The 26,551-nt window shown below is 41.4% G+C and overlaps 1 protein-coding gene and 1 pseudogene across 8 annotated transcripts in view; one reads left to right on the top strand and one right to left on the bottom strand.

The window, feature by feature from the left end:
• The window catches only part of USP48 (ubiquitin specific peptidase 48), a 90,241-nt gene that overhangs the window by 2,936 nt on the left and 60,754 nt on the right, over nt 1-26,551 (top strand). For all 8 annotated transcript variants that reach the window (XM_026517121.4, XM_026517122.4, XM_048221706.2 and 5 more), the window contains exons 2-3: nt 24,937-25,057; nt 26,011-26,167. In XM_026517121.4, the coding sequence (XP_026372906.1) occupies nt 24,937-25,057; nt 26,011-26,167 (278 nt within the window). The remainder of the gene's footprint in view (nt 1-24,936; nt 25,058-26,010; nt 26,168-26,551) is intronic.
• LOC123002006 (guanine nucleotide-binding protein G(I)/G(S)/G(O) subunit gamma-5-like) lies at nt 10,956-13,892 on the bottom strand (annotated as a pseudogene).

The following is a 26,551-nucleotide window of genomic DNA, read 5'->3' as shown; positions in this document are numbered from 1 at the left end:
CCGTTAGAACACGTGTTTTCAGTTCTTTCGGGTGTCTACCTAGGAGTAAAATTGCTGGGTCATGGTAATTATGTTTACCTGGGCAACTGCCACACTGCTTCCTACAGCTGCTGTGCCGTTCAGTTTACATTCCCACCAGGAACACATGGGGGTTTCAGTTTCTCTCCATCCTTGCCGGCACATGCTACTTTCTGTTGTTTGCCTTCCTAGTGAATTTGAAGTGGCATCTCATTGTGTTTTTGGTTTGCATTTTCCTAATGACTAAGGAATTGAACAGCTTTTCATGTGTCTGTTGGCCACGTCTCATTTTTTAATTTCCAGATAATATTCCATTTTATGTATGTACTTTCCACATTTATATATCCATTCATCAGTTGATGGACATTTGGGTTGTTTCCACTTTTTGGCTACTATGAATAGTGTAGCCAAGAATATTTGTGTAGGGGTTTTTGTGTGGATGTATTCATTTATCTTGGGTATATCTGTAGGAGTGGAATTGCTGGGTCATAAAACTATGTTTAACATTTTGAGGAACTGACAAATTATTTTCCAAAGTGGCTGTGCTACTTTACATTCAGTGTATAGGGATTCCAATTTCTGCCCATCCTTGCTCTTGTTTCTTTTCTCTTACACCCATGCTAGTGGGTGTAAGTGGTATCTCATTGTGGTTTTGATTTGCATTTCCCTGCTGACTAAAGTTCAGCATCTTTCATGTGCTTCTTGGCCTTTTCGTGTGTATTTGGAGAAATGTCTGTTAAAGCCCTTGGCCCGTTTTAAAATAGGGTTGTTTTTGTGTTATTGAGTTGTAAGAGTTCTTTATATTGTATACAAATTCCTTATATTTGTAAATACTCCCATTTCTGTGGGTTGTGTTTTCATATTTTTGATGGTACTGTTTGTAGTAGAAAAGCTTTTAATTTTGATGTAGTCCAAACTTTCCTTTCTTTTTTTTTTTTTTTTTTTTTGGTTGTGCTTTTGAGACCGTGCATAATCTGAGGTCCAAACAATTTTTATCCATATACTTTTTTATGCTTTACATACACAATTGCTAGGAGATTCCAGAGCTGAAGAGGTGTTTAGTTCTTCTCAAAGAGTAAATGAATTAAGACTATTTACATTTCTGAAACTGCTTAGTAAAATCATGATGAAAGGAATCTGTACTAAATCTTATACCTACAGAGTTCTGCAAATATTATGTATCTTACTTTTTTTAAGATTTTATTTGTTTATTTGTTTATCAGAGAGAGAGAGAGAGAGAGAGAGCGCACAAGCAGGGGGAGCGGCAGGCAGAGGGAGAAGCAAGCTCCCCACTGAGCAGGGATCCTGACCTGAGCTGAAATTGAATCAGAATATTAACTGACTGACCCAGCCAGGTGCCCCTTAATCACACTTTTTGATCTGATAGGTGTCCTCTGTTAATTTGTTTCTTTTTGTGAAAGTTAGAATTTTGATACAAAAGTTTCAGTCTGGACTAACTTGTACCAGTGTATATAGGAGTATAATGTCTATTTAGCTCTCATTAGAGAAACAGTACCGATGACTTATAAAATTAAAGCATAAAGAAATGTAACACATTCTAGAAAGTCAGTATCATGCCAGTTGACTTCTCAGCTCTAGTCCAAAACCCTTGGGAGGGCTGCGAGGCCTCGCTCCGAAGCTTCCTTCGTCCAGCTGTTCTTCATTGATGTTGTTCAGCGGCAACTCCTTTCTCAGTTGGCTCCCGTTTCCTCACTTTAGTGGTATTGGCCCCCTGTGCCTTGCTAACTTTCCCTGACCCTCAGGGCAAGTTAGGGGACCGCTTTTTAATTAAAACAAAACAAAACAAAACAACCTTAATGCAAATTTTATAAAATTTTTCAAAGATTTATTTGGGAGAGAGTGTGCCTGCTCGCAGGGGGAGGGACAGAGGAAGAGAACGTCCAGTGGACTCCCCCCTGAGCAGAACCCAACACCACCAGCCTTGGGGGGGGGGGTGTCTCCATCCCACAACCCCGAGATCACAAGCTGAGCTGAAACCAAGAGTCTTTAGCTCAACTGATTTCGCCACCCAGCATGGTAAGCAGAGAGGGTGGTACCATAAATCGCTCCCCCTTATCCAGCTTCAACGGTTGTTGACTGATGATCGATCACTTGTTTTATTCCCATTGCATGTTTTTTTATTACTTAACACAACTTTAATCTAAAAATTGCCGTTTTTATGCATCTTATTGGTTTAAATAGGTGTTTTGTGTTCCATGAAATTTGGGTCCTTATCTATTCTTGTTCATGGTTATGTATTTTTCTGCTGTCTGGCATTTTAGCACTTAGAGACTACTGAGTCCTTAATGTTTGTGCAAAGTCAAAGCCCTCCTTAATCTCAGGCTGACTAACCATTGTTAAAACAGTATGAATACTGTTTTTTTTTTCTTCTTCTTTCTGTATGTCTTTTAAATTCAAATATTTGAGTATCTGTTGTATATCTTACTGGAGTAAATATTCATTCTTTTATTCAACAGATAATTTTGGCACCTACTATGGGTTTGGTTAGCATTCTGGAGTGGCTCTGGGATAAAGCCTCAGAAGATGAAGTTCCTTCCTTCATGTCTCATATTTTACAGATAAGGCGGAATATAATCAATGTAATTGTTATTTTAGAAAAAGGGAAAATGTCACACTGCATACTTTCTGCCGTTTGTTTTTATTTGCTAATATACCTTTTTTCCATATTAGTGCATCTAGAAAATTTACCTTATTCATTTTAATAGGTATGTAATGTTTCATCGTGTAGAGCTTGATGTATTGCGGTTCAGCCAGTTCCCTGTTGGACCTTCAGATTCTCAATTTTTGATATTATACAGATAGTGCTTCTGTGAACATCCCTCTGTATGTAGCTTGGTTGAGTGAATGTTTTCTTTTCTTTTTTTTTTTTTTTAAGATTTTATTTATTTATTTGACAGAGAGAGAGACAGCCAGCGAGAGAGGGAACACAAGCAGGGGGAGTGGGAGAGGAAGAAGCAGGCTCATAGTGGAGGAGCCTAATGTGGGGCTCGATCCCAGAACGCTGGGATCACGCCCTGAGCTGAAGGCAGACGCTCAACCGCTGTGCCACCCAGGCGCCCCTGAGTGAATGTTTTCACTTAGGTTGCAAGATGAGAAAGAGAAAAAGGGCATGATGATCATTTAAATTTTGATAGGTGGTAAAGGTCATAGTATTTAATACTGAGTTCTTTTTTTTTTTAAAGATTTTATTTATTTATTCGACAGAGATAGAGACAGCCAGCGAGAGAGGGAACACAAGCAGGGGGAGTGGGAGAGGAAGAAGCAGGCTCATAGCGGAGGAGCCTGATGTGGGACTCGATCCCATAACGCCGGGATCACACCCTGAGCCGAAGGCAGACGCTTAAGCGCTGTGCCACCCAGGCGCCCCTAATACTGAATTCTGTGTCACCCTGTTTCCCACCCCAGGCATTCTTATTTCAAACACCAACTTTAATAGTGAAAGCATGTTCTTTTCCTATGCCTTTTTTCCCCCCTGGCATTGAGCATCTTTTTTATATGTTGGCCATTTGTATTACTCCTGTGAATTGTGTGTCCTGGATTGTTGGTCATTTTCTTACTGATTTTCAAGAGCTTATTGAATATTTCTACTGAAGATCCTTTTTCCTCACTTTTTTTTTTTTGACTGCTGTGTTTTTGTTTTTTTCCTTTTCATACATTAAAACTCATTTTTATGTGGTCAAATTAATCAATGTTTTTCTTTATGGTTTTTGAATTTCCCGATTCCAGGATTATAGAAATATTCACTCATGTTTTGTTTTAGTATTGATGGTTTCATTTTATGTATTCAGTCTTTGTCCTTTACAGTTTAATTTGATTTAGGGAGTGAGATTGGGATCCAGCTTTATTTTATTTTTTAGCCAAATGGCTACTCAATTTTTTTTTTAAAAGATTTTATTTATTTATTTGACAGAGAGAGACAGCCAGCAAGAGAGGGAACACAAGCAGGGGGAGTGGGAGAGGAAGAAGCAGGCTCCCAGTGGAGAAGCCCGATGTGGGGCTCAATCCCAGAACGCTAGGATCACGCCCTGAGCCGAAGGCAGACGCTTAACGACTGCGCCCCCCAGGTGCCCCCCTACTCAATTTTTTTAAACCATTTATTGAATAAACTAGTCTTCCCTCACTAGTTAAAAAGGCCATCTTTATTATATGACAAATTATTACATTTACTTGGGTTTCTCTTTCATTTATTTTTATTTTTTAATTTATCTTATTAATTTGACTCATTATCTCTGTATTATAACCACAGTTCCAATTACTTAATATTTTAAAAATATCTGATAAGGTAAGACCCTTCTTAATTCCTCTTAGAATTTTTCTAGTGTTCTTATTTAATTAAAATTTATGTTTTTACATACAGAAAAGTACACAAATCATAAACATTACACCGGGGTAAATTATCACAAGGGAAAGCATCTGTGTAACACCAAGATTAAAATGTTGCTAGCTTTCCAGAACACACCCATCTTTCATTTACGGCCTCTTACTGGTCTTCCTCAAAAGTAACCACTACCCTTACTTTGTACACCACAGATTATTCTACCTATTTTGAACTTTGTATACAATTAATTATACATTGTAGTTCATTCTGTGTCTGGCTGCTTCTGCTCAGCATTGTGTGATTTGTCCATGTGTGGGTAGCAGTAGTGTGTTCATTTTTAACACTGTGCAGTATTTCATTGTGTTACAGTATACTTGATCCTTTCTGTTGGAATGTTCATTTGGAATTTTTCCAGTATTTGGCTGTTATGAATAAAGATGCATCTTTTGGTGTCTTTTGGTACCATATATATATACACATTTTTTTCCATATACATTTTTGATAAAAGAGGACTTCCTGGGTCATAAATGTTTATTTAGCTTAATAGATAATGCTGGACTGTTTTCCAAAATGATTATATCACATTCCACTCTCCTGAGTACTGTGTGAGAGAGTTCATTTTCTACAGATCCTCACCATAATTGGTTTGATTTTAGCCATTATGATGGATGTGTCGTGGTATCTCATTGTGGTTTTAATTTGCATTTCTCAAATGACCAGTGAAATTGACCTTTTCATATTCAACTATTTACACATCCTCCAGTGGGGTGCTTGTTTAAGTTCAATTTTTTAAGCCTCATTGAAATTTTTTTTAATTTATTTTTTAAGGATTTTATTTTTAAGTCATCTGTACACCCAACGGGGGGCTCAACTTACAACCCCGATCAAAAGTCGTGGTCTACCAGCTGAGCCAACCAGGTGACCCACCTTATTCTCTTAATAGCATCTTTTGATGAACAGAAGTACTAATTTCATTATAGTCCAATTTATCAATATTTTCCTATATTATAGTTGTTGCTTTTTGCATGTGTTCTGTTTAAGAAATCTTCACCTTTCTCCAGGTCCTAAAGATACCATCCTCTGTTATCCTCTACGAAGCTGTATTGTATTGTCTTTCAGAATGAAATCTGCAGTCCACCTGGAATTGATTACTTTATTCTTGTCATTTGGGAAGTGAGGGCCTGGGAGAATTTAAGGGTTTCCTGTTCTCTGTGACCTTAGCAATGTAGAAGAGTGTTGAATGACTGCTAGTGGTAAAGATCTTTGATGATAGAAAAAGTAGCGATTCCAAGGGAAAGGGAGGACATACCTAGGGAAAAATAAAAATTAACCAAATGAGACTTTTCTTTTGAGAATCCTCTGTACCTCATATATTTTCTCTTGGCTTCCAAGGTAATTCTGTAATTATTAAGAAAAAGTTATTCTTCTCTTTGGGATGGTCTTACAAAGAAATAGAAGAAAAAACCCATTTCATCTAAAATTCTTGTTTTCTCTGTAATATTAAAAAAAATTCCTTTAACTTTTTTTGGTAAAAGTAATTGAGATTTAGAGTCCAGGACGGCACAGGGTGCTTTTCCTGTGGCTTTGTTTATTACACATCACTGATGTGCACTCCAGTGTGAGAGGTATGGATACGCTAAAACGAAATGCAGTTCCATTGAGCTTCTACGGAGCCTGAGCTCCCTGCTGACTTGAACTCATCTCAAATAAAAGTCACCACCCAGAGAACAAGATTGAAATATTTTATTTTTTATTTTTATTTTTTTATTTTTTATTTTAAAGATTTTATTTATTTATTTGACACACAGAGAGACAGCCAGCGAGAGAGGGAACACAAGCAGGGGGAGTGGGAGAGGAAGAAGCAGGCTCCCAGCGGTGGAGCCTGATGTGGGGCTCGATCCCAGAACACCGGGATCACGCCCTGAGCCAAAGGCAGACGCTTAACGACTGAGCCACCCAGGCGCCCCAAGATTGAAATATTTTAATATAATTCCTTTTAATTTTTCTGCAGATACGTAAAAACAATGCCATCATGTTGTTACACGCATTTGGAAAGGTACTTTTTAACTTAATACTAAGAATGTGTCCCCAGGGCGTTACAGAGTTTATAAAAGAACTAATTTCTAATCATTGCATATATTTCATTTTACATGCCCCCAAATTTAATTTTTCCTTTTGGGCCTTTATTTGCCCGCCTCCCTTTTCCTCCCCCCTTCTTTTGTTAAGCTCTTTTTTGTTAAGCTCTTTCCGAGCACCCTTATAACTAAAGTGTCTACTTTGTTTACTTTCTTGGAATAAAGATTGTAAAAGTTACATGAACATCCCTTTTCTTTTTTTTTTTTTAAGATTTTATTTATTTATTTGATAGAGAGCCCTCACGAGTGGGAGGGAGAGAGAATCTGAAGCAGACTCCGCGCTGAGCTCTGAGCGCTTGATCCCACGACTGAGATACCAGGACCTGAGCTGAAAGCAAGAGTTGGACAGGTAGCTGACTGAGCTACCCAGGCTCCCCAGAAGTTAGATGAACATTCTTAAGGTTTTTGGTATTTGCTCCCACCATCTGTGTACGGTACCTGAACATCCCCGTCCCTCTGTGTCCTTGCCATTGAGTATGAAATTTTAAAAACTTTGTGAGTTCTGGGGCACCTGGGTGGCTCAGTCAGTTAAGCATCTGCCTTGGGCTTGGGTCATGATCCCAGGGTCCTGGGATCGAGCCCTGCACTGGGCTCCCTGCTCATCAGGAAGCCTGCTTCTCCCTCTGCCATTCCCCTGCTTGTGTTCTCTCGCTCGGCTCTCTCAAATAAATAAAATCTTAAAGACAAAAAAAAATTTTTGTGAGTTTATAAATGATATCTTTTGATATCAAAATGATATCTTTTGATTATCAGTGACATTTGAAGATACGGTTTTTTTCAGACGTGAAGCCTTATTTCCCAAATTGTATAAAGCCTGAGAAACTAAGTCCCACTGTAGGAGGGGAAATTTTTTTCCAAGTTTTAATGGTTAAATAAGCCTATCCACATAGTTGGAAAACTTTTGACTTGCCAGTTAGCACCTCTGTCCTACCTCCCGGCATTTTTCCTTTAATACCAATTTGGGGGATATCCTATTAGAAAGTAGATTCATAATTTCTGAGTTGGCTCACTTTTTAAATCCCTTTTGCGTGGCTAATTACCTTTCTCCAATAGAAATTTGAATTTTAGGGCAACTGACTTAATATGCTAATTACAAGAGTATTTGGTATATTGATCATTTTTATAGGTTGCAGTTTTTGAATCCCAGGTTAGTGGGGTATAACTTTTGAGGTTTGGGAAAAGGAAGATACTTCACTTTTGCTAGGTCGCAGAGCCTCAAAGGTTGATTGGATTCTGAAACTTAAAAAATATGTATTTAATTTTTTTTATATCCAATAAACTATTTAAAGGACTGTCAGCACTCCCGTCCATGATATTGAACGTAAGGTTGGTGTTGAATTTTATTGACTTTGTCAGTAGCTGCTCAAACTTTTTTTGTCCAAGACTTGTATATGTATGTCAGAGAACTCCTAGAAGAGGGACATACGTGCCAAAGGACCTGTTTTGGGCTGTTCTGTTTTTATTTTTGCTTAAATCTTGCATGCCTAATACCTGAGACTTGGATACAATAATGCCTGAAGAAAAACACTAAAATTTTCAGTCATTAGAACCTAGAGTTCAGGTTATCTTGTTTCTCCTTTATTTTCACTGCGTCAGGAAAATAGGTGCTTTAGTAACTTAAGTAAACAAGTTTCCTCTTCAATAAAAATTTAAAGTAGAATAATTTTATGTGAATAGTTGATAGTCATAGAGTTTAAATAGGAAAATGATTTTTAAAAAGTATACATTGAGAATGTGCATTCCCATGGCTGCCCCCATCAGCCCATTCATTCACATCCTCTTTAAGGAACAACCTTTATTACTTCCCGATTATTCTTTCAGTGTCTCTTTGTGTACGTAAAAGCAAACAGATATTTTCTTACTCTTCCCCTTTCCTACACAATGTAGCATACTGCATACGCTCTTCTATACCTGTAGACATTTCTGTATTAGTAATTAAAAGCTTTCTAGTTTTTTGTGTTTTTTTTCTTAAAGATTTTATTTATTTATTTGATAGAGCGACAGCCAGCGAGAGAGGGAACACAAGCAGGGGGAGTGGGAGAGGAAGAAGCAGGCTCATTAGCGGAGGAGCCTGATGTGGGGCTCGATCCTAGAACGCCGGGATCACGCCCTGAGCCGAAGGCAGACGCTTAACGACTGCGCCACCCAGGCGCCCCAAAAGCTTTCTAGGTTTTTTTCGTTAAGTCAAAAGGTTTAAACAATTGAGGTAAAAGTATATACACTGAAATGTTCCTATTCATTCAGATTTTTACAGTAGACTCTATTTTTGTATTTTGTATTTAGGGTCATCTGGTTTTTTTGTTTTGTTTTGTTTTAAGTATGCTCCATGCCCAGTGTGGGGCTTGAACTCCCGACCCCAACATTGAGAGTCACATGCTCTACCGACTGAGCCAGCCAGGTGCCCCCTAGACTTTATTTCTTAAACGTTTTAGGGTCACAGCAAAATGGAGTAGAAGTATAGAGATTTCCCAGTACCTCCTGCCCCCACACATGCCTGGGCTCTCCCACTATCAGTGTTCCCCACCAGAGGATTACATTTGTTTTTGTTCTTGTGTTTTAAGATTTATTTATTTATTTTAGAGAGAGCCCACCCAAGCAGGGTTGGAGGGATCTGGGGGGAGCGGCAGAGGAGAGGGAGAGTCTCAAGCAGACGCCCCACTGAGATTGGACACTCAGCTGAAATGAAGAGTTGGACACTCAGCCCACCCAGGCACCCCCAGAGGGTTACATTTGTTAAGTCGATGAAACTCCGTTCACACCTCATTATCACCGAATGTGTATGGTTTTGGTTTTTAATTTTAGGTTGGTGGTTTTTTCTTCCCGACACTTACTTACTTAATTTTTTTTTTTTCTTCTCTCTCCCCCCAGTGTGGGGCTCAAACTCATAACCCCAGGATCAAGAGTTGCATGGTATACTCACCAGCAGGCACTCCAGTTTTGTTTTGTTTCTTAATACTGGAAAAAAATAAGTGGCATTTGGTACTATTCCAATTTTTCCCCCGCTGGATTTTTTTTTTTTTTTTTTGGTTTTTATTTAAATCCCAGTTGGTTAGGGGCGCCTGGGTGGCACAGCGGTTAAGCGTCTGCCTTCGGCTCAGGGCGTGATCCCGGCGTTATGGGATCGAGCCCCACATCAGGCTCCTCTGCTATGAGCCTGCTTCTTCCTCTCCCACTCCCCCTGCTTGTGTTCCCTCTCTCGCTGGCTGTCTCTATCTCTGTTGAATAAATAAATAAAATCTTTAAAAATAAATAAATAAATAAATAAATAAATAAATAAATTCCAGTTGGTTAACATACAGTGTATACTAGTTTCAGGTGTACAATATAGAGAAATAAATGCAGTCCTTAATCCCCAACACCTAGTTAAACTGCCCCCCCCCCCCCCCCCCCCCCCCCGTTTCTGGTAACCTTCACGATGTCTGTAGTTTACATTAGGGTTTGCTCTTCTGGGTGGTGTGTACATGCTCTGAGTTTGGACAAATGGATGATGACGTAACATCCACTATTACAGGTTCATAGAGAGTAATTTCACTGGTTAAAAGTACTCTGCCCTCCCTATTCATCCTTCCCTCCTTCCTGACATCCCCCAGCTATACTTTTTAACTCTCTCCATAGTTTTGCTCTTCCCAAAATGTAATATAGTCAGTACGTGCCATTTCATACTGGCTTCTTTGAAATAGTAGTATGCAGTTAAGCTTTTTTTCGTGGCTCGGTAGCTCGTTTCTTTTTAGTGCCGTATAATATTTCATCGGCTGTACTATGGTTTATTTGTTCTTTATCACCTACTTATCCTTTATCACCTATTTATCACCTACTTAAGGATTTCTTAGGTACTTCAGAGTTTGGCAGTTCAGTGCAGAACTGCTTTGTAAATATTCGTGTGCAGGCTTTTGTGTGGACATGTTTTCCACCCCTTTGGATACATACCTAGGAGCACAATGAATATGATTGTTGTGTTGTATGGTATAAGAGTACGTTTATTTTTTTAAAAAACACTAAGTTTTATTGTATGCTGCTGCCTGTGTATGTAAAATAATTACCTTTGGGAAGTAGAAATTTATGGAAACTCTGAGAGGTAGAGGTTAAGGACTGACAAAAGTAGAAGTTATATATATATATATATATATATATATATATATATATATAGCAAGTGTTATAAGGATTAGCGTGTTTTAGAAGTTTTTAAAAAGATTTTTTTTTTTGTTATTTGAGAGAGCGAAAATGAGAGCACAAGCAGGGGGAGAGGCAGAGAGAGAGGGAGAAGCAGAAGCAGGTTTCCTGCTGCGCAGGGAGCCTCCCAGGACCCTGGGATCCTGACCTGAGCGGAAGGCAGACACTAACCGACTGAGCTACCCAGGCGCCCCTAGGGATAAGCTTTTGTACAGGCTTCAAATTTAGTTCTCCTTTGAATATTCACTGGTTCATGAACAGTGGTTTAGAAAACTATCCAAAGATTCATTTTACTACAAAAAGCAACAGGCTTTCTGGGGTCTCAAGGGATTCATACTTGAAGATACACCAGTTAGCAGGGTGTCGGGCGTTCTGCAGACAGAGCTGTTCCAAGTCTGCAGCTGGCTGGGAAGCCTTCCTGTGGTTCAGCCCGGGTGGAAGGCTTCCAGCCAGAGCTTCTGAACCGCTGTCTTCATAGTGGCAGCGCTGCAGGAACCGGATGTGGTGCCCCCAGCAGTGCGGCAGGTTCGTCCGCGTGTGGATGGGTAGGGTCGTGGGTCTGCGGGGCCAGATGGTGGGGCAGCCAGGAGTATGTTTAATTTTGTACAACTGAGCAGAACACCAGACAGTCTTCCGAAGTGGCTGTATCGGTTTGCATTCCTGCCGGCGACGAGAGCGCCTCTGGATCCACATCGTCACCCCCATTCGGTATTACCAGTGTGGGGATTTTGGCCGTTGTAATGAGTGTGTGGTGGTATTTCATGGGTGTTTTATTTTATTTTATTTTTTTAAAGATTTTATTTATTTACTTGACAGAGATAGAGACAGCCAGTGAGCGAGGGAACACAAGCCAGGGGAGTGGGAGACGAAGAAGCAGGCTCATAGCAGAAGAGCCTGATGTGGGGCTCGATCTCATAACGCCGGGATCACGCCCTGAGCCGAAGGCAGACGCCCAACCGCTGTGCCACCCAGGCGCCCCTCATGGTTGTTTTAATGTGCATTTCCCTGCTGACATATGACAGGGGGCATCTTTTCATATGCTTATGTCTTTGGTGCTGTGTCTGTTAAGGTCTTTGGCTCATTTTTTGAAATCAGGTTGTTTTTCTTTATTTTTGAGGTTTGAAGAGTTCTTTGTATTTTTTTTTTTTAAAGATTTTATTTATTTATTTGACAGAGATAGAGACAGCCAGTGAGAGAGGGAACACAAGCAGGGGGAGTGGGAGAGGAAGAAGCAGGCTCATAGCAGAAGAGCCTGATGTGGGGCTCGATCTCATAACGCCGGGATCATGCCCTGAGCCGAAGGCAGACGCCCAACCGCTGTGCCACCCAGGCGCCCCTCATGGTTGTTTTAACGTGCATTTCCCTGCTGACATATGACAGGGGGCATCTTTTCATATGCTTATGTCTTTGGTGCTGTGTCTGTTAAGGTCTTTGGCTCATTTTTTGAAATCAGGTTGTTTTTCTTTATTTTTGAGGTTTGAAGAGTTCTTTGTATTTTTTTTTTTAAAGATTTTATTTATTTATTTGACAGAGATAGAGACAGCCAGCGAGAGAGGGAACACAAGCAGGGGGAGTGGGAGAGGAAGAAGCAGGCTCATAGCGGAGGAGCCTGATGTGGGGCTCGATCCCGTAACGCCGGGATCACGCCCTGAGCCGAAGGCAGACGCTTAACCGCTGTGCCACCCAGGCGCCCCTCTTTGTATATTTTGAGTAACAGTCCTTTATCAGATGTCTTCCGCACGTTTTTCTCCCAGTCTGAGGCTTGTCTTTATTCTCTTGACAGTGTCTTTCATAGAAATTTTAATTTTAATGAAGTCCAGCTTATCAGTTCTTATTTTCGGGGATCTTGTAGTGGTGCTGTATCTAGAAAGTCATCACCAAACCCAAGGTCATCTCGATTTTTCTCCTGAGTTATCTTTGGGGAGTTGTATTGTTTTGTGGTGTTCTGTATTTAGGTCTGTGATCCATTTTGAGTTCACTTTTGTGAAGGGAGTTCGTGAAGTTTTGATACGTAATCACCATCCTAATAAGTAGAACATTTCCATCACCCCAGAAAGTTCTTTCTTACTGTCTTCCACCTCGTTTCCGTCCCCCTTTGGTAATCACTAGTCTGATTTCTTTCTACATAGATTCGTTGTGTCTGTTCTTGAACTTTGTATTAATGGACTCTTCACGGCTCCATTACTTTTTTGTGTCTGGATTCTTTTGCTCAGTATCATGTTTTTGAGAACCACCCACGTTGCGTGTATCAGTAGTTTTTTGAGGGAGAGGGGCTGACTAGTATTCTATGATACAAATTCATCCTAATTTGTTTATTTTATTGATGGACATTTGGCTCATTTACAGCTTTTAACTGTTTAAAAATTGCATATAAACTTTCATGTACAGTTCTTTGGATATTTGCATCCATTTCTTTTGGGTCCTCATTCTTACAAATAGTCACATCGTATACCACTCTTTGGATTTTCCATAGCTTATTCAACCAGTCCCCTATGAATAGACAGTGGGCTTGTCTTCAGTCTTTTGCTGTTAATAACAATGTTTCGATATATACCTTTGATTTTAAATTGTTTTTGCGTGTGTGCGGTAATCTGTAGATTAAATATCCATGTGGGATTACAGGATGTCAAGGGTAAATGCATTAGTCATTTCAGTAGATGCTGGAAATTGTTCTCCGTAGAGATCATTCCATTTTTTAGCCTCCGTAGCAGTGTATGAGAAGCTGCCTGTTTCCCCATGGCCTTGTCAGACTTTGCCAGACTGATAGGCGAGGCAAGATGCATCTGGGATGAGCTAGGTTATGCCGTGGGAATAAATAACTGCCCGATCTCAGTGATTTAAGACGACACACGCTTCTATCTGGCCCAGGCTATGTGTGGATTACAAACTGGGGGCAGGTTGAGTGGAGGTGAGGTGGCTCCTCCTAGTCGCTTGGATATCTGCTACTTGGTTGTAGCCACCGTTTGAAACACTGTCAGTTCCTCTGGATGGTTTCAGTGCCAGCAGTTAAACGCGTGCCTCATTTTCTGCTCACAAGTCATTGCCTGGAGCTTGTTTCTCAGTCCCACCAAAGATCCAGACAGTATCTAGAGGGAGAAAGGAATAGTGGGTGAACTGCCCGGGTGGTTACCATACAAGGTGTTTCCGTCCCCTTTCATCTTGTGTTCCTCTGACAGCAGAGATGGAGCTTTAGGGCCATTTGTATCTTCTTGAACTTCCTGGTATGTCATTTCTCCGTTTTTATATTTTTAGTTTTTGTTAATCAGTTTGTAGGAATTCTTTGAGATTTTTGTGTGTTCTTGACAAGAGTTGCATAAACCTTTTTTCAGTTATTTTTTGGCTTTGCTTATGTATTTGCTATGCAGAATGTTTTTATGAGATTGGATTAAGGTAACTTTTCTTTTATGGCTTCTGAATTTTGAATCCTAGTAAGGTCTTTCTCATTCCAAGATTATAAAGAGATTTGTTGATGTTTTCTGTGTTGTTATGATTTCAATAAACATTTGCATCTTTGATTCATTTGGAATTTGTACTGAAGTGTACTGTGAAGTGTGAGTCTAACTTGGTCTTCTGCAGAAGCTACCTGGTTGTCCTAACCACCATTTGTTAGAGGTCCTATCTTTATTTCCACTGATGTGAACGCCTTTATTGAATACTAAATTACCGTATGTATTTGGGTCTGTTTCTGAGCTTTTTTTTTTTTTTTTTTTTAAGATTTTATTTATTTATGTGACAGAGAGACAGCCAGCAAGAGAGGGAACACAAGCAGGGGGAGTGGGAGAGGAAGAAGCAGGCTCATAGCGGAGGAGCCTGATGTGGGGCTCGATCCCAGAACGCTGGGATCACGCCCTGAGCCAAAGGCAGACGCTTAACAACTGCGCCACCCAGGCGCCCCTGTTTCTGAGCTTTTTATTCTATTATGCTGTTTTGGGTTTTCAAAAAATATTTTATAAGTAGGCTCCACGCCCAGGGTGGGGCTGGAACTCCTGACCCTGGGATCAAGAGTGGGTGCTGTACCTGCTGAGCCAGCGAGGTGCCCTCTATTATGCGGCTTTGATTTGGGGGACGTCATCTTATGATTCAGTATCTAGTAGGGCTTAATTTCCCTCCTGATTATCTTTTTAGGAGTTTCATTTCTGTATTTTTGCTCTATTCCGTACTCTGCTTGATTTAATAAAATTCTTCTAATCATCGTATAAAACTTACAGTCCGTGAAGGTGCACCGTGTGTATCTCATGGCCGAGGATGATGGGAGTTTGAGAAGTGTGTCATGAAGTGTTGGTGGTTTTGTTTTGTGTGTTCTGTTTGGGTTTTTTTGTCCAGCAGGAGCTAGTACCTTGAGGTTCTCCCTGACTCCCTTCTCAATTTGAAATCATGATGATGGAAGGAAGAGGGGCTCTCTTTAGGGGTCTGGTAGGCTGCCTTTGGTGACCTTTGGAACTGTGCTTGGACACTGAGCTGTACCTTGTAAAAGAAGATTTATTGACATTGTTGTAATAGTTAATTTGCTTTGTGGATTTTTTTTGTAATCTACTTTATTTTTATTTTTATTTTTTAAAGATTTTATTTATTTATTTGACAGGCAGCGAGAGAGGGAACACAAGCAGGGGGAGTGGGAGAGGAAGAAGCAGGCTTCCCGCTGAGCAGGGAGCCTGATGGAGGGCTTGATCCCAGAACGCTGGGATCATGACCTGAGCTGAAGGCAGACACTTAACGACTGAGCCACCCAGGCGCCCTTGTAACCTACTTTAAGAAATTGAAAACTTTGGGTGAAAGTTTTATTATTTTATTTATTTATTTATTTTAAAAGGTTTTATATATTTGTCAGAGAGAGAACACAAGCGGGGGGGTGGGGAGCAGCAGGCAGAGGGAGGAGGAGGCCGATGCAGAACTCCATCCCAGGACCCTGGGGTCATGACCTGACCCGAAGGCGGACGCCTAACGACTGAGCCCCCCAGGCGCCCCGAAAGTGCTCATTTTAATACTGCCAAATGTTTCAGAGCAAGCTTACATCTTAGAAGGATGAAAGAGAGAAACTTTGGTGAAAGATCTAACCTTCAGACCCTCTCAAAGCAAAAAGCTGCTAGAGAGCCAGTCACTCCTCCTCAGGGTGGTAACTGCACTTCAGGAAACGCGGCGAGCCAGGATCCGGATACCTTGTCTGTCCTGTCTGCCGCCTGCTTATTTTCTCTTGGCTCCTTTCGGTCAGAATTCAGGATTTCACATGAAATGAGGTTGTTAGATGAATGACCATTTTATGAAATTCTAGATGTGAGTATTCTCAAAGCATTTATTTGTGATTTCCATTTTTCCTTTAAAAGCAAAAGATTTTAAATGCAACTGCATTCATAAAAACCTGGTTTCTTTTTCCCCTCACCACACCAGAAATGATCAGTGACAAGTGCTGTTGATTTGACCTCTTACCAGAATTAGCATCTTATATTTCCGTTCCTCATTTCTTATCTAACAGCATTCCCTTTAAATTTCCCTCACTGGTGTCTCTCTCTTGCGTGCACTCTCTCTCTCTCTCTCTCTCTCTCTCTCTCTCTCTCTCACACACACACACACACACACACACACACACACACGAAGAGTCAGGACTTAACACTGAAAAAATACCTTAGGGGCTTAAAACTTGCCTTATTAAGAAACAGGAGGAGCCTTATAAGAATCATGTTTATTGACAAAGCAAAACTTGTAGAATTTTCAGGTGATTCTTAGAAGCATAATTAGAGGATCTTTCTAAAGTGGAAATCCTATTTCTTTTCTTTTTTTTTTCCTTAAGATTTTATTTATTTGAGAGCAAGAGAGAGCGTGAGCGGGGTGGAGAGGGAGAAGCAGGCTCCCTGTGACAGGGAGACCGATGTGGGCCTCCATCCCAGAACCCTGGGATCATGACCCAAGCCCAAGGCAGACGCTTCACCAACTGAGCCACCCAGGCGCCCCGCAATTATTTTTCTTCTAAAAACCTTTTACTGGCTCCTTGTTCTTCCTGGACGAAGTCCAAGCTCTTTTCACGGTATTTGCGGTCTCCTGCGAGCTGACCTAGCCCCTGACTGCTGCAGCTTCCTTGGCCTTCCCGCCTTCCTCTCGGCAAAGCCGCCGGCTATGCTGCGCCGCCAGCTGCGGGAAGGCTTCCTACCCCCTTGGAGATGGCAGGGGAGCCTGCATTGATTTCCCCTTGCTTGCTCCTCCAGCCTTCTGTGTCCATGAGCACTCTGCCCCGAATGCTCTTTAGTTCGCCTCCCACGTGGGCTGAGTTCCTGAGCGCCCTTGGAGACTTTCACCTTCACAGCACTGCCTCCCTTGCTGTGGGATCTCTGCTGCGGAGTCCCGTGCTTGATGCCACCACTGCATTTATGTCTCTGAAGCTCTCCTTTTACCTGTCACCTCCTGGGCCGCGAGCCCTTGTTTGATGCCTAGGACTTGGTCTTTCATTTCAGTATTCTCAGGCCCTGTAATTATCTGGGCATCTCCGTGTGACAGAATGTGTCACCCTGTGAAGTCTGGTTGCTTTTATGAGATGGTAGGTTTGGGTTATATAAAATGATAGTGTTTACTCTTAACTCCTGTGTGTTGTAACCTATCTCGTGGACATTTATTGTTGGTGACTTGAAAGCGCCATGCAGCAGCTCTCTGCCATCCGGACTGGTACCAGTCACTGTCCCTTCCACCTTGTTTGCATTGACTTCTGCTCTCACCAGAGGTTAGAGAATCAGAATGGTCTTACTGCCACACGTGTTACTCAGATGTTCTGAGGGGATTCAGATTAACCAAAATATAAAGTATGTGCCAAAATTTGCTGGTTTGGTGTTCCTGGAATTTGTGATAACTACAAATTAGGGTAAATATGGTTTGAAGCTGGTTTTTGTTTGTTTCTGTTTTTTGATTTTAAGTAAACTGTACCCCACACATGGGTCTCAAACTACCAGCCCGCGATCAAGAGTCTTGTACTACCGTCTGAGCTAGCTGAGGACGCCAGAGGCTGGTTTCTTAACATTTCAATCGATCAATTGATCGATCTAAACATTTAATGCTATAAATTCCCCTCTATCCACTAATTTAGCTGCATCTCACAACTTTGGTATGTTTTATTCATTTCAGAGTGTTTTGTAATTTCCCTTGTGGTTTCTTTTTTCATTGAAAAAAATGTAAAAACATCACTCCCCACCCTTAGAAAAATTAAACTCATAATGGGTAACTTTGTATCCTGTTTATTTAGAATTCTGTCTTGAGCAGGGTCACATGTCTGAAAGTATCGCTTGAAAAGAGTTTTAATGGCTGCATAGTATTCCATCATATCACTGTACCACACTTTAACATTGTCACTGTGGTTGGGCAGGTAGCTTGTTTCTAAACAGTTTTCTGTTACAAACAACACTGACAATTTTCCTGTGGTCGGGCATGTAGCTTGTTTCTAAATAGTGATGATTGTCTTTGAAAGTGTTTGTTGACATCTATGTTTGCTTAGGATACATTCTTTAAAATGGTGGTTCTGGGTCAAAGGATGCGAAGACCAGTAAGTCTTTATTATATATGTATTCGGATTGTTTTTCAGAAAGTTTGTGATGCATTAGGCAAAGCTTCGGTATAGTCAGATCTTCACTTGACGCAGGAAAGTTAGCATGCCTGGGCTGTGTGTGAAGTGATGTTCCTAAGAGCTAAGAAAGTAAAAGGTGATGAGGAAAAGCAAGGAATAGCTCTTTAAATGACCACTGAGGGGGTGGGACTCTCCCACCCCCTCTCCCATTCAAATAATGATTTTTTCCCAACTGTATAGCAACTGTGAAATCACTGGCTATGAATTTTTGTCCATTGTGTTGGAAGATACTCTTAAATGACAGTTCCTTGGAGATCTCAAAATGGCTCAAACTTCGTCTCTTGGCTGTGGTTAGTACCAGAGGAACGTAGTGGTTTGTACTCTAGACGCGTCACCGGTGGTTTTCCAGTCCCCAGCCAAACAGTGTTTGATTTGTGGAGAATTGTTTTCATTCTTTACAGTTTTGGCCATCACTGCAGACCTTTCCTCCCCTCCCCCTTAAAAAAAAAGATTTTGTTTATTTATTTATTCATTTATTTTTTTGAGCTCGAGAGAGTGCACGAGCAGAGGGAAGGGCAGAGGGAGAGGAAGAAGGAGACTCCCCACGGAGCAGGGAGCCCAATGCAGAGCTCCATCCCAGGTGCTGGGATCATGACCTGAGCCGAAGGCAGACGCTTAACCGACTGAGCCACCCAGGCGCCCCCTCTTTCCCTTCTTTCGCCCACCATCTAAAGGGTCCCCAAGTCTTGTTGATTTCCTCTCATTGATAAACTTGAATTCAGCTTTCCTGCATTCTCATTGCCACTAAACCGGTTTAGGATGGCATCCTCCACTAGGATTGCTGGCAAGGTGTTTTGCTGGCCTAAAATCACAGCAAGTCATGTCACAGCTGCTTAGCATGTCATACCAAACATTTGGGAACCTGTCCGTTGTCAACCAGTTCAGCCACTTGGTGTTCTGCTATCACACGGTTCTGGAAGAAGTACCCATTGGGATTCATCATTGTTTCATTGCCACAGTGTTGTGTATTCTGTGGATATATGCCCAGGAGTAGAATCATTGAAACAAAATATTGGTGTCATTTAATATTTCGAGACATTTTCCACATTTTCCCAAAAGGGTGTGTTTAGTTATTCTTCTTGCGGCCAATGAGTGCACAACGGCTCTCACTTTACCTTAGTTCATCCTTGGAAAGGTTTTGCTGATTGGGTAAGAGAAGACATCTTTCATGACTGTTTTAACTTTGCTTTTCTCTGGATTTGAGTGTTTTCCCCTGTGTTTGTTAGCTAGTCTTATAGAAAGTTTAGAGGAAGAGAGACAGTCACTTTTAAGAATTAGGTCTGACAGAGACTGAAGTGGCTTTTGGAGTGTTGGTAACAGGAAGAGCTTTAGTTAGTATTTGTTACTCCTCGACACAAGTGATAGAAACTTGAAACTAGCATAGGCATCAGGAAAATGGCTCAGTTAAGAAAGGTCAGGGTTTTTGTTTTCTGTTTTTTTTTTTTAATTCAGGGAAGCTTAGACAAATAAGTCATGGGTAAGGCAGGGATATAGTTGGGCCAAGGAGTGTTTCTGGAAACTCCTTCTGTTTCTGCTGCTTCTACAAAGCATGTTGATTTAGCGTGTTGATTCCTTCCTAGACAGCCAAGCTTCCCAAGTCCCACTAACCAACGCCCCCCCCATCCCTCACTTCCCATTTGAAATATCTTGAGAGATTTTTGTGTTTCAGTGACAGATTGGGGCCGCATCTTACCAGCTCTTGCTAGTGTAGCCAGGGTGCAGGGGCGCAAGAGTGCCTGGCTCCAGGGGTCCCAGACAGACCAGGTTTGGCCACTTGCCACTGACAAAATCCAAAGGGAGAGACCCAAGTGGTGGTGAAACGGGAAAGGAATTTATTTCAGTGAGGCCAACACCGGAAAGACAGGGGACTAGTGTCTCAAAGACTGTCTACTACGTACCATAAATACTTCCAGATTTATATAAGGAAAACGTGAGGCAAAGATTGATGGGTAGGTGCAGGTGGGCAGTGAAGGTCAAGTCCGTTGTCATGGGTGGCGTTTTGCTGGCCTTGGGCAATTTTTATTGCTTGGGTTGGGGACTGGTTCCCATCAGGGGATGCTTTGCCCACGGAGTCTTTTGCCTGAGATAGACAAGATGGAAAGAAGGATTTTATCAATTAGAAAGTTCAAGGTCAAAATGGAAGTAGTTGAAATCCTTTTGCTGGAACTATAGGACCTGAGTAAGTTTGTTCTCAGAAAAAAGGGCCTATAGGGCAGGGGTAGATGAGTGAAGAAACTTAGCGCATACAGTAACACAGTAGTAGGCATCTGCCACATAAAACAAAAACTTATTATTATTTTAATCTCTAGACCCAGTGTGGGGCTTGAACTCACAACCTGAGATCAAGTTGCATACTCTACCGAATGAGCTGGCCAGGAGCCCCTTCTTCTTAAGCCAACAAATGTAGAAGTGTAAATGAGATGGGAGAGGGGGAGAGAGCCAGAGGAAGAACCAGGTTGACTGATCTTCAGGCTTGGTTTTTGTGATTTGGTTCTCTGATACCCCTGTAGGCAGAAGGAAGGATTTCTGGGAAGAAGACCTGTGGGGAGTGGGTAGAGGATACAGTTGTTATAAGGTTGTAGAAGTTTCTATTTCAGAGAAAGTGAGTGGCATCACTCTAGATTAAATCAGGGACACTTGTGATGTGGAAAAGAGTTATTTGGTTTCTAAGCAGCGGTTTCTTGGGTCAGGTAGGTAATATAAGTGGGTCAAGTTGGCCGGGATATTTACACAGTAAACAGGTTAGGTCTTTACATGCAAACATGTGTGCCTGTCTTTTATCTTAGAACACTCAGCCTTCTTGATTTCTTTTTACCCTTTGATAGAAATAAGTACGCAGAAATATTTTTCTACTGTAAGAAAATTGGTACAAACATGATGAGAAATGATACTTGACAGCGTGGCCTACTCCTCCCGTGGATAAAATGAAGTTCAGGGCATTGGAGACTGATGAATGGGAGAGGTGTTCTTCTGTAGGGGGATGCTAGCCTTCTGTATTGGTATTCTCCTTTGCTGCTTAAGTTGGCTTGGGAGTAATAGCTTGTAATTAGAAACGTTTTTACGACTTACGCCTCTTAAGTAGATTCTGTACTTCTCCAAACAAGACAACAAACAAAATACTGGGCTCACGTACAGAAGGCTTAGCTGATATTTGGAAAGCTTGAATCCATTAGCTTAACTGCTTTCATTGCAAAGCACTGCCATTGGCTTTTTGAGTTCTTACCTGAAAGTGTGGCCCTAGAGACCCATATAGTACATGGGCTCTTCCTGGGGCTGGTGCGTTGTCACTGCTTCATCTCGTCTACACAGTGATGGTGTTCTAGCCGATTGAACACTTAATTCACTAATACCTAGCCAGCAATTAACGTAAGAAGATGTGTACAAACAAAAAACAGTGCCAGCGTTCGAGAGGAAAATAATGCAAATTGCTTTCAACTTCTCACATCTGTTTCCAAAGTCTTCTCAGAGTTAAAGAAACCCTGTTGTGGAATTTTTAGGTCATGTCTGGAGCCAACTTTGGACCAAGTTGAGTGTACAAGATTTTGGGGCGGGGAGGGGGGCAACGGGGACAAGGAGAGAGTACTTTTTTTTAAAGTTCAGAATCACCAGAGAGAGAGAGAGAGAGAGAGATTGGGAGAGAGAATGAAAGGGTTTTTAGCCTGGAGAGGTAGGTAGAAGATGTCGCTGATTCTGGAGGCAAATTAAGGTGTTTTTAAAAATTACGTACTTTCAGTAAACTCCGTGCTCAGCATGGGCCTCAAACTCACGACCCCCAAGATCAGGAGTCACGCACTCCTCTGACTGAGCCCGCCAGGCACCCCAGGACAGCCTACTTTCATGTTTCTCTCTTGCTGTTGGGAACAGGAAAGTAAAACCCAAATGGTTCCATGAGAACAGTCTTCTGAGAATGAGGTGTGGGTGGAAGCCATAGGAGAGTGCTTGTCCCCACAGCCAAATCCTGTGAAAAGTCTTAGCACATTCTTGTTCAAGAGCAGAAGGAACAAAGGAGATTTGACATCATACTTTTGAAAAGCAGATTTAAAAGAATAAGTACCTACTGATTTTGAGAGGTGTGTTTTTACTCTAGTTGGCAGTACTGTCTTTTCTGTCCTAAGGAACGTGAGTCCAGGGCTGCTTAGCTGTCATTTTCTTTCTTCCTTCCTTCCTTCCTTCCTTTTCTTTCTTTCTTTCTTTCTTTCTTTCTTTCTTTCTTTCTTTCTTTCTTTCTTTCTTAATTTTTATTTATCTGTCAGCACAAGCGGAGGTGGGGGAAGGCAGAGGGAGAAGCGAGCTCCCCGCTGAGCAAGGAGCCCGACCCGGGACTCAATCCCAGGGCCCCAAGATCATGACCCGAGTTAAAGGCAAATGCTTAACTGACCACACCACCCAGGCTGTCCCTAGCAGTTCTTTTCTTTTCTTTTTTTTTTTTTTTTTAAAGATTTTATTTATTTATTCGATAGAGATAGAGACAGCCAGCGAGAAAGGGAACACAAGCAGGGGGAGTGGGAGAGGAAGAAGCAGGCTCATAGCAGAAGAGCCTGATGTGGGGCTTGATCCCATAACGCCAGGATCATGCCCGGAGCCGAAGGCAGACGCTTAACCGCTGTGCCACCCAGGCGCCCCTGTAGCAGTTATTTTCTTGTTAAATCCTTGCCCTGCTTCAAGGAAAAGATTCTAGGTTACTTTCCAGTTTTTTTTGTTTTGTTTTGCTTTGCTTGTTTCTTCGTGTCTCTTGCTAGAAGAGAAAAATTAATTTTTGTCTACAGGAAGAATGATTTTTTTTAAATTTATTTTTTAAGACCAGGAAGACAGGATGTTTAAGCAGAACACTTAAGAAAATTCCTTACTTTGGAATATGTAGTACATTCCATAGCTCAAAATCTTAAAAGTACAAAAGGTGATGATGGGGGAATAAAGAAATAATGGAAATTATTGGGCCCTAGAATGCTGGCATTGTGTTTGTTTGTACCTGGTCTCTGAAATTAACTGCTGGCCAGGTAATTTAACGGCAGCTAGCAAGTACAGAATTAACCTCCTTAGAGATAGGGTGGTTTCCATTTTATAGTATATCCTCCTGTCTAAATAAACATGTGTACCACACCCATTTTTAAACATTGTTTTTGTACCTTGTCTTTTCAACTAATGACGTTGCGTATCATAACATAAAAAGTTTCCTCCATCTTCTCCCTTGACTACAGAGTGGTTTCCATTGTTTGGTATTGGTGATGTTTCCAGTCTTTCACTGCTGTCTGTAAAGCTTTAGTGGCTAAGCTTCTGAAACTTTTGGAACATAAAGATCTAATAATTTCCTTTGTAGCAAAAATCCAAGCTCGTGTGCTGCAGCCATTTGTCCCTTTAGTCCTTTTTAATCTGAAAGGATCACTCAGTCTTTGTTCATTTCATGACATTGACATTTTGACATGTAGAAAGCTCATCAAGGTGTTTTTGTGTGATGCTGCCTCATGGTTAGATTGAGGCTGTTGATGTTGTCAGGAGCGTCCCAGAAGTAAAGCCGTGCTCAGTGGGTCATACCCGCAGGGACCCACCACTGAAACTTGATCTATTGGTGAAGTGGTGTCGGCCAGCTTTCTCCACTGAAGCGTTCTGTTTTTCCTTCAGGGATTAATAAACACCCGGGGCTAAGATACTTCGAGACTGTGTAGGTATTTCATTACTCCCTGTACTCGACTCTGCACACTCACCTGTACCAGCATCCATCCATGGTGATTGCTTGATTTGGTGTTTGAACCTTTCATCTTTACCCTGAGGACACTGCTAAAGGAGCTTGCTGATGACTGCGTGCAGTGTACTTGGGTTCTTCCTCACCCCCCTTGCCTTCATTGTGGAGATGTTATATAACTGAAATGTGTTTGTTTGTGTTGGATTTAGGGTCCCCCCATCCTTACTTGTGTGTGTGCGCATGCGTGTCACATTCCCAGAGGCCCCCCGTTTCCGCAGCGTATGTATATTCAGAAAAGTGTCACACACCCCTCCAGTTTTTACCTTGAACCCACTCGTGTTCTGAAGGTTCTGAAGGTGACCACTTTTACTGGTCTCTGGCTTAACCTTTTGGTTTCTTTTTGTTCAAATGAGCAGACACATGTATATTTTCTTATGCCCCCATCTTTCTTACGCAGGAAATAGCGTACTATACATACTGTTCTGCACGTTGCTTTCTTACCGATACATCCATCCGTAGAGGTTTGTCCTGTGGTTCTCCTGTTACAGTTGCGTGGTACTCTGTTGTGCCCAGGTACCGTGTCCGCTGTTGGGTCATCTGGCTTCCCAGTGTCTCACAGTTACAAACAGTGCTGCGATGACTAACTGGGGGGCTATTTGCGCAGATACATCGGCTCGGCTAGAGGTGTGTCTTCAGGGTGAATCCTTAGAAATGAATTGGCGTGTGAAAAGGAAGCTGTATGTGTTGTTTTGTTAGAGATTGCAGAAGTCCTCTCCCTGGAAGTGCTGTACCACTTTGGATTCTCGCAGCAGTAAATGAGTTCTGTTTCCCCACAGCCTTACAGTTGAGCGGGGTGTTACATCTTCTCAGTTCTCCTCATTTTATAGATGAGAAATAGATGAAATATGGTATGTCATTACAGTTCTAATCTGCATGTTTCTTACGGAACTATGGCATTTCTTAATCAGACAATAACTTTTTTTTTTTTTTGTAGAAGAAACTGCAAAGGAAATCCGAATTGCTTGGTTGGGATTGGTGAGCATATTTGGTTAGGAGAAATAGATGAAAATAGTTTCCATAACATTGATGATCCCAACTGTGAGAGGAGAAAAAAGGTAAGTCGTCCTTTTTTAAGTGATCACTATGGGGTATTCCTCTGGGTTTTTTGTTTATTTGTTTTGTTTTTTTTTGTTTTGTTTTGCATCTGTGATCAGAAACTGTTACTGACTTGGGGGAACCCATGCAGCTTGCAGATAAGCAGTGGAACTTAAACTGCTTGAATTGGAACGGTTCTTAATGGTAATGCTTTAAATCAGGTGGCCATATATCCCAGCAAGCCTATAGGTGATAATTGTAGTTTAAATGCTGATTCTGCGTTGGCTTTCGTATTGTTCATTTTATTTTGAACTCGTTTTTAAACGTCTCTTTAAAGGAAGTGGTAAGTCAAGGAAACAAGCTCCCATTAGTGCTATTACCACACTTTCTTGGGCTTGTATTTTTACGTATTATACATATAACTGATAGTTTTACTTTTTTTAGAATCCACATTAAGATTTTCTAACCAAAAAGCGTGGTGTTCACAAAATAGTCAGCTATATAGATATTTTGTATATTAAAAAGAATGATTCTTTGTAAGTTCAGGAATCCTCAGTCTTTGGAAAAAGTTGCAGCCAATTCCCCCTGCTCCGTTTCTCTCTGATGTATAGGATAGAAAGGAGCTTTCGTGGAAGTTTTGCTTTATCATTCTCCTCAATGTTGACAGTTTAGGACTACAGCAAATGAAAACCCTCTGTACACAGGTTTAGAACGGATCTGGCCTGGAGCCCGCTGTTTTAATTTTAGATGTTAAGTGGCCAGAGAAGACTAGAAGACTGGGGATGCCAACCCAGATGGGGCTTTCATGAAATTATGTCCTACCCATGGCCAGGAGAGCCTTATGTGGTTATGCCACGTTGGTTGGGGTGCTGTTAACACATTTTTTAATCTGAAATTTAAAAAATAATTCCTCTTATAATTTTTTTGTGTAAAGGGAAGTTGGTTTGTAATTGTAAATTTTGTATTTTTATAGAACTCATTTGTGGGCCTCACTAACCTTGGCGCTACGTGTTATGTCAACACATTTCTTCAAGTGTGGTTTCTCAACTTGGAGCTGCGGCAGGCACTGTATTTGTGTCCAAGTACCTGTAGTGACTACATGATGGGAGATGGTATCCAAGAAGAGAAAGGTTAGTGGGGTGGGGGTGGGGCCGGCTCCCTTCACAGCGTTTTGCCAGCTAGAACACTTTGCAGATGCAGGAAACTAACTTCTGAGTGCTCGTTATGTGCTGGGCCTGGCGGGAGGAGGTCCTTTGTAAACATTGTCAGGATTCAAGATCGGTTTCCTTTTTTTCTGTAAATTTATTATTTATGTACCGAAATGGCTCATATTCAAGTGAAGGAAATCCATTTGATGATTCTTATATAGCTTACAGCTACAGTTTCTCTACGTAATACGCCGTGATTGTAGTCCATTAATTTGTAGTGATTGGTAAGAATCAGTTAATAAAGCAGACAAGGATACTCTTTTCTCCCTGGTTTGAGAGAGTTAATACTTCATTGTGACCACAGGT

The sequence above is a fragment of the Ursus arctos genome, unplaced genomic scaffold (genome assembly GCF_023065955.2).
Source record: "Ursus arctos isolate Adak ecotype North America unplaced genomic scaffold, UrsArc2.0 scaffold_32, whole genome shotgun sequence".
Taxonomy (NCBI): Eukaryota; Metazoa; Chordata; class Mammalia; order Carnivora; family Ursidae; genus Ursus; species Ursus arctos.
Note: the sequence above shows the minus strand (reverse complement) of the source record. Positions and strands in the feature narration are given on the sequence as shown.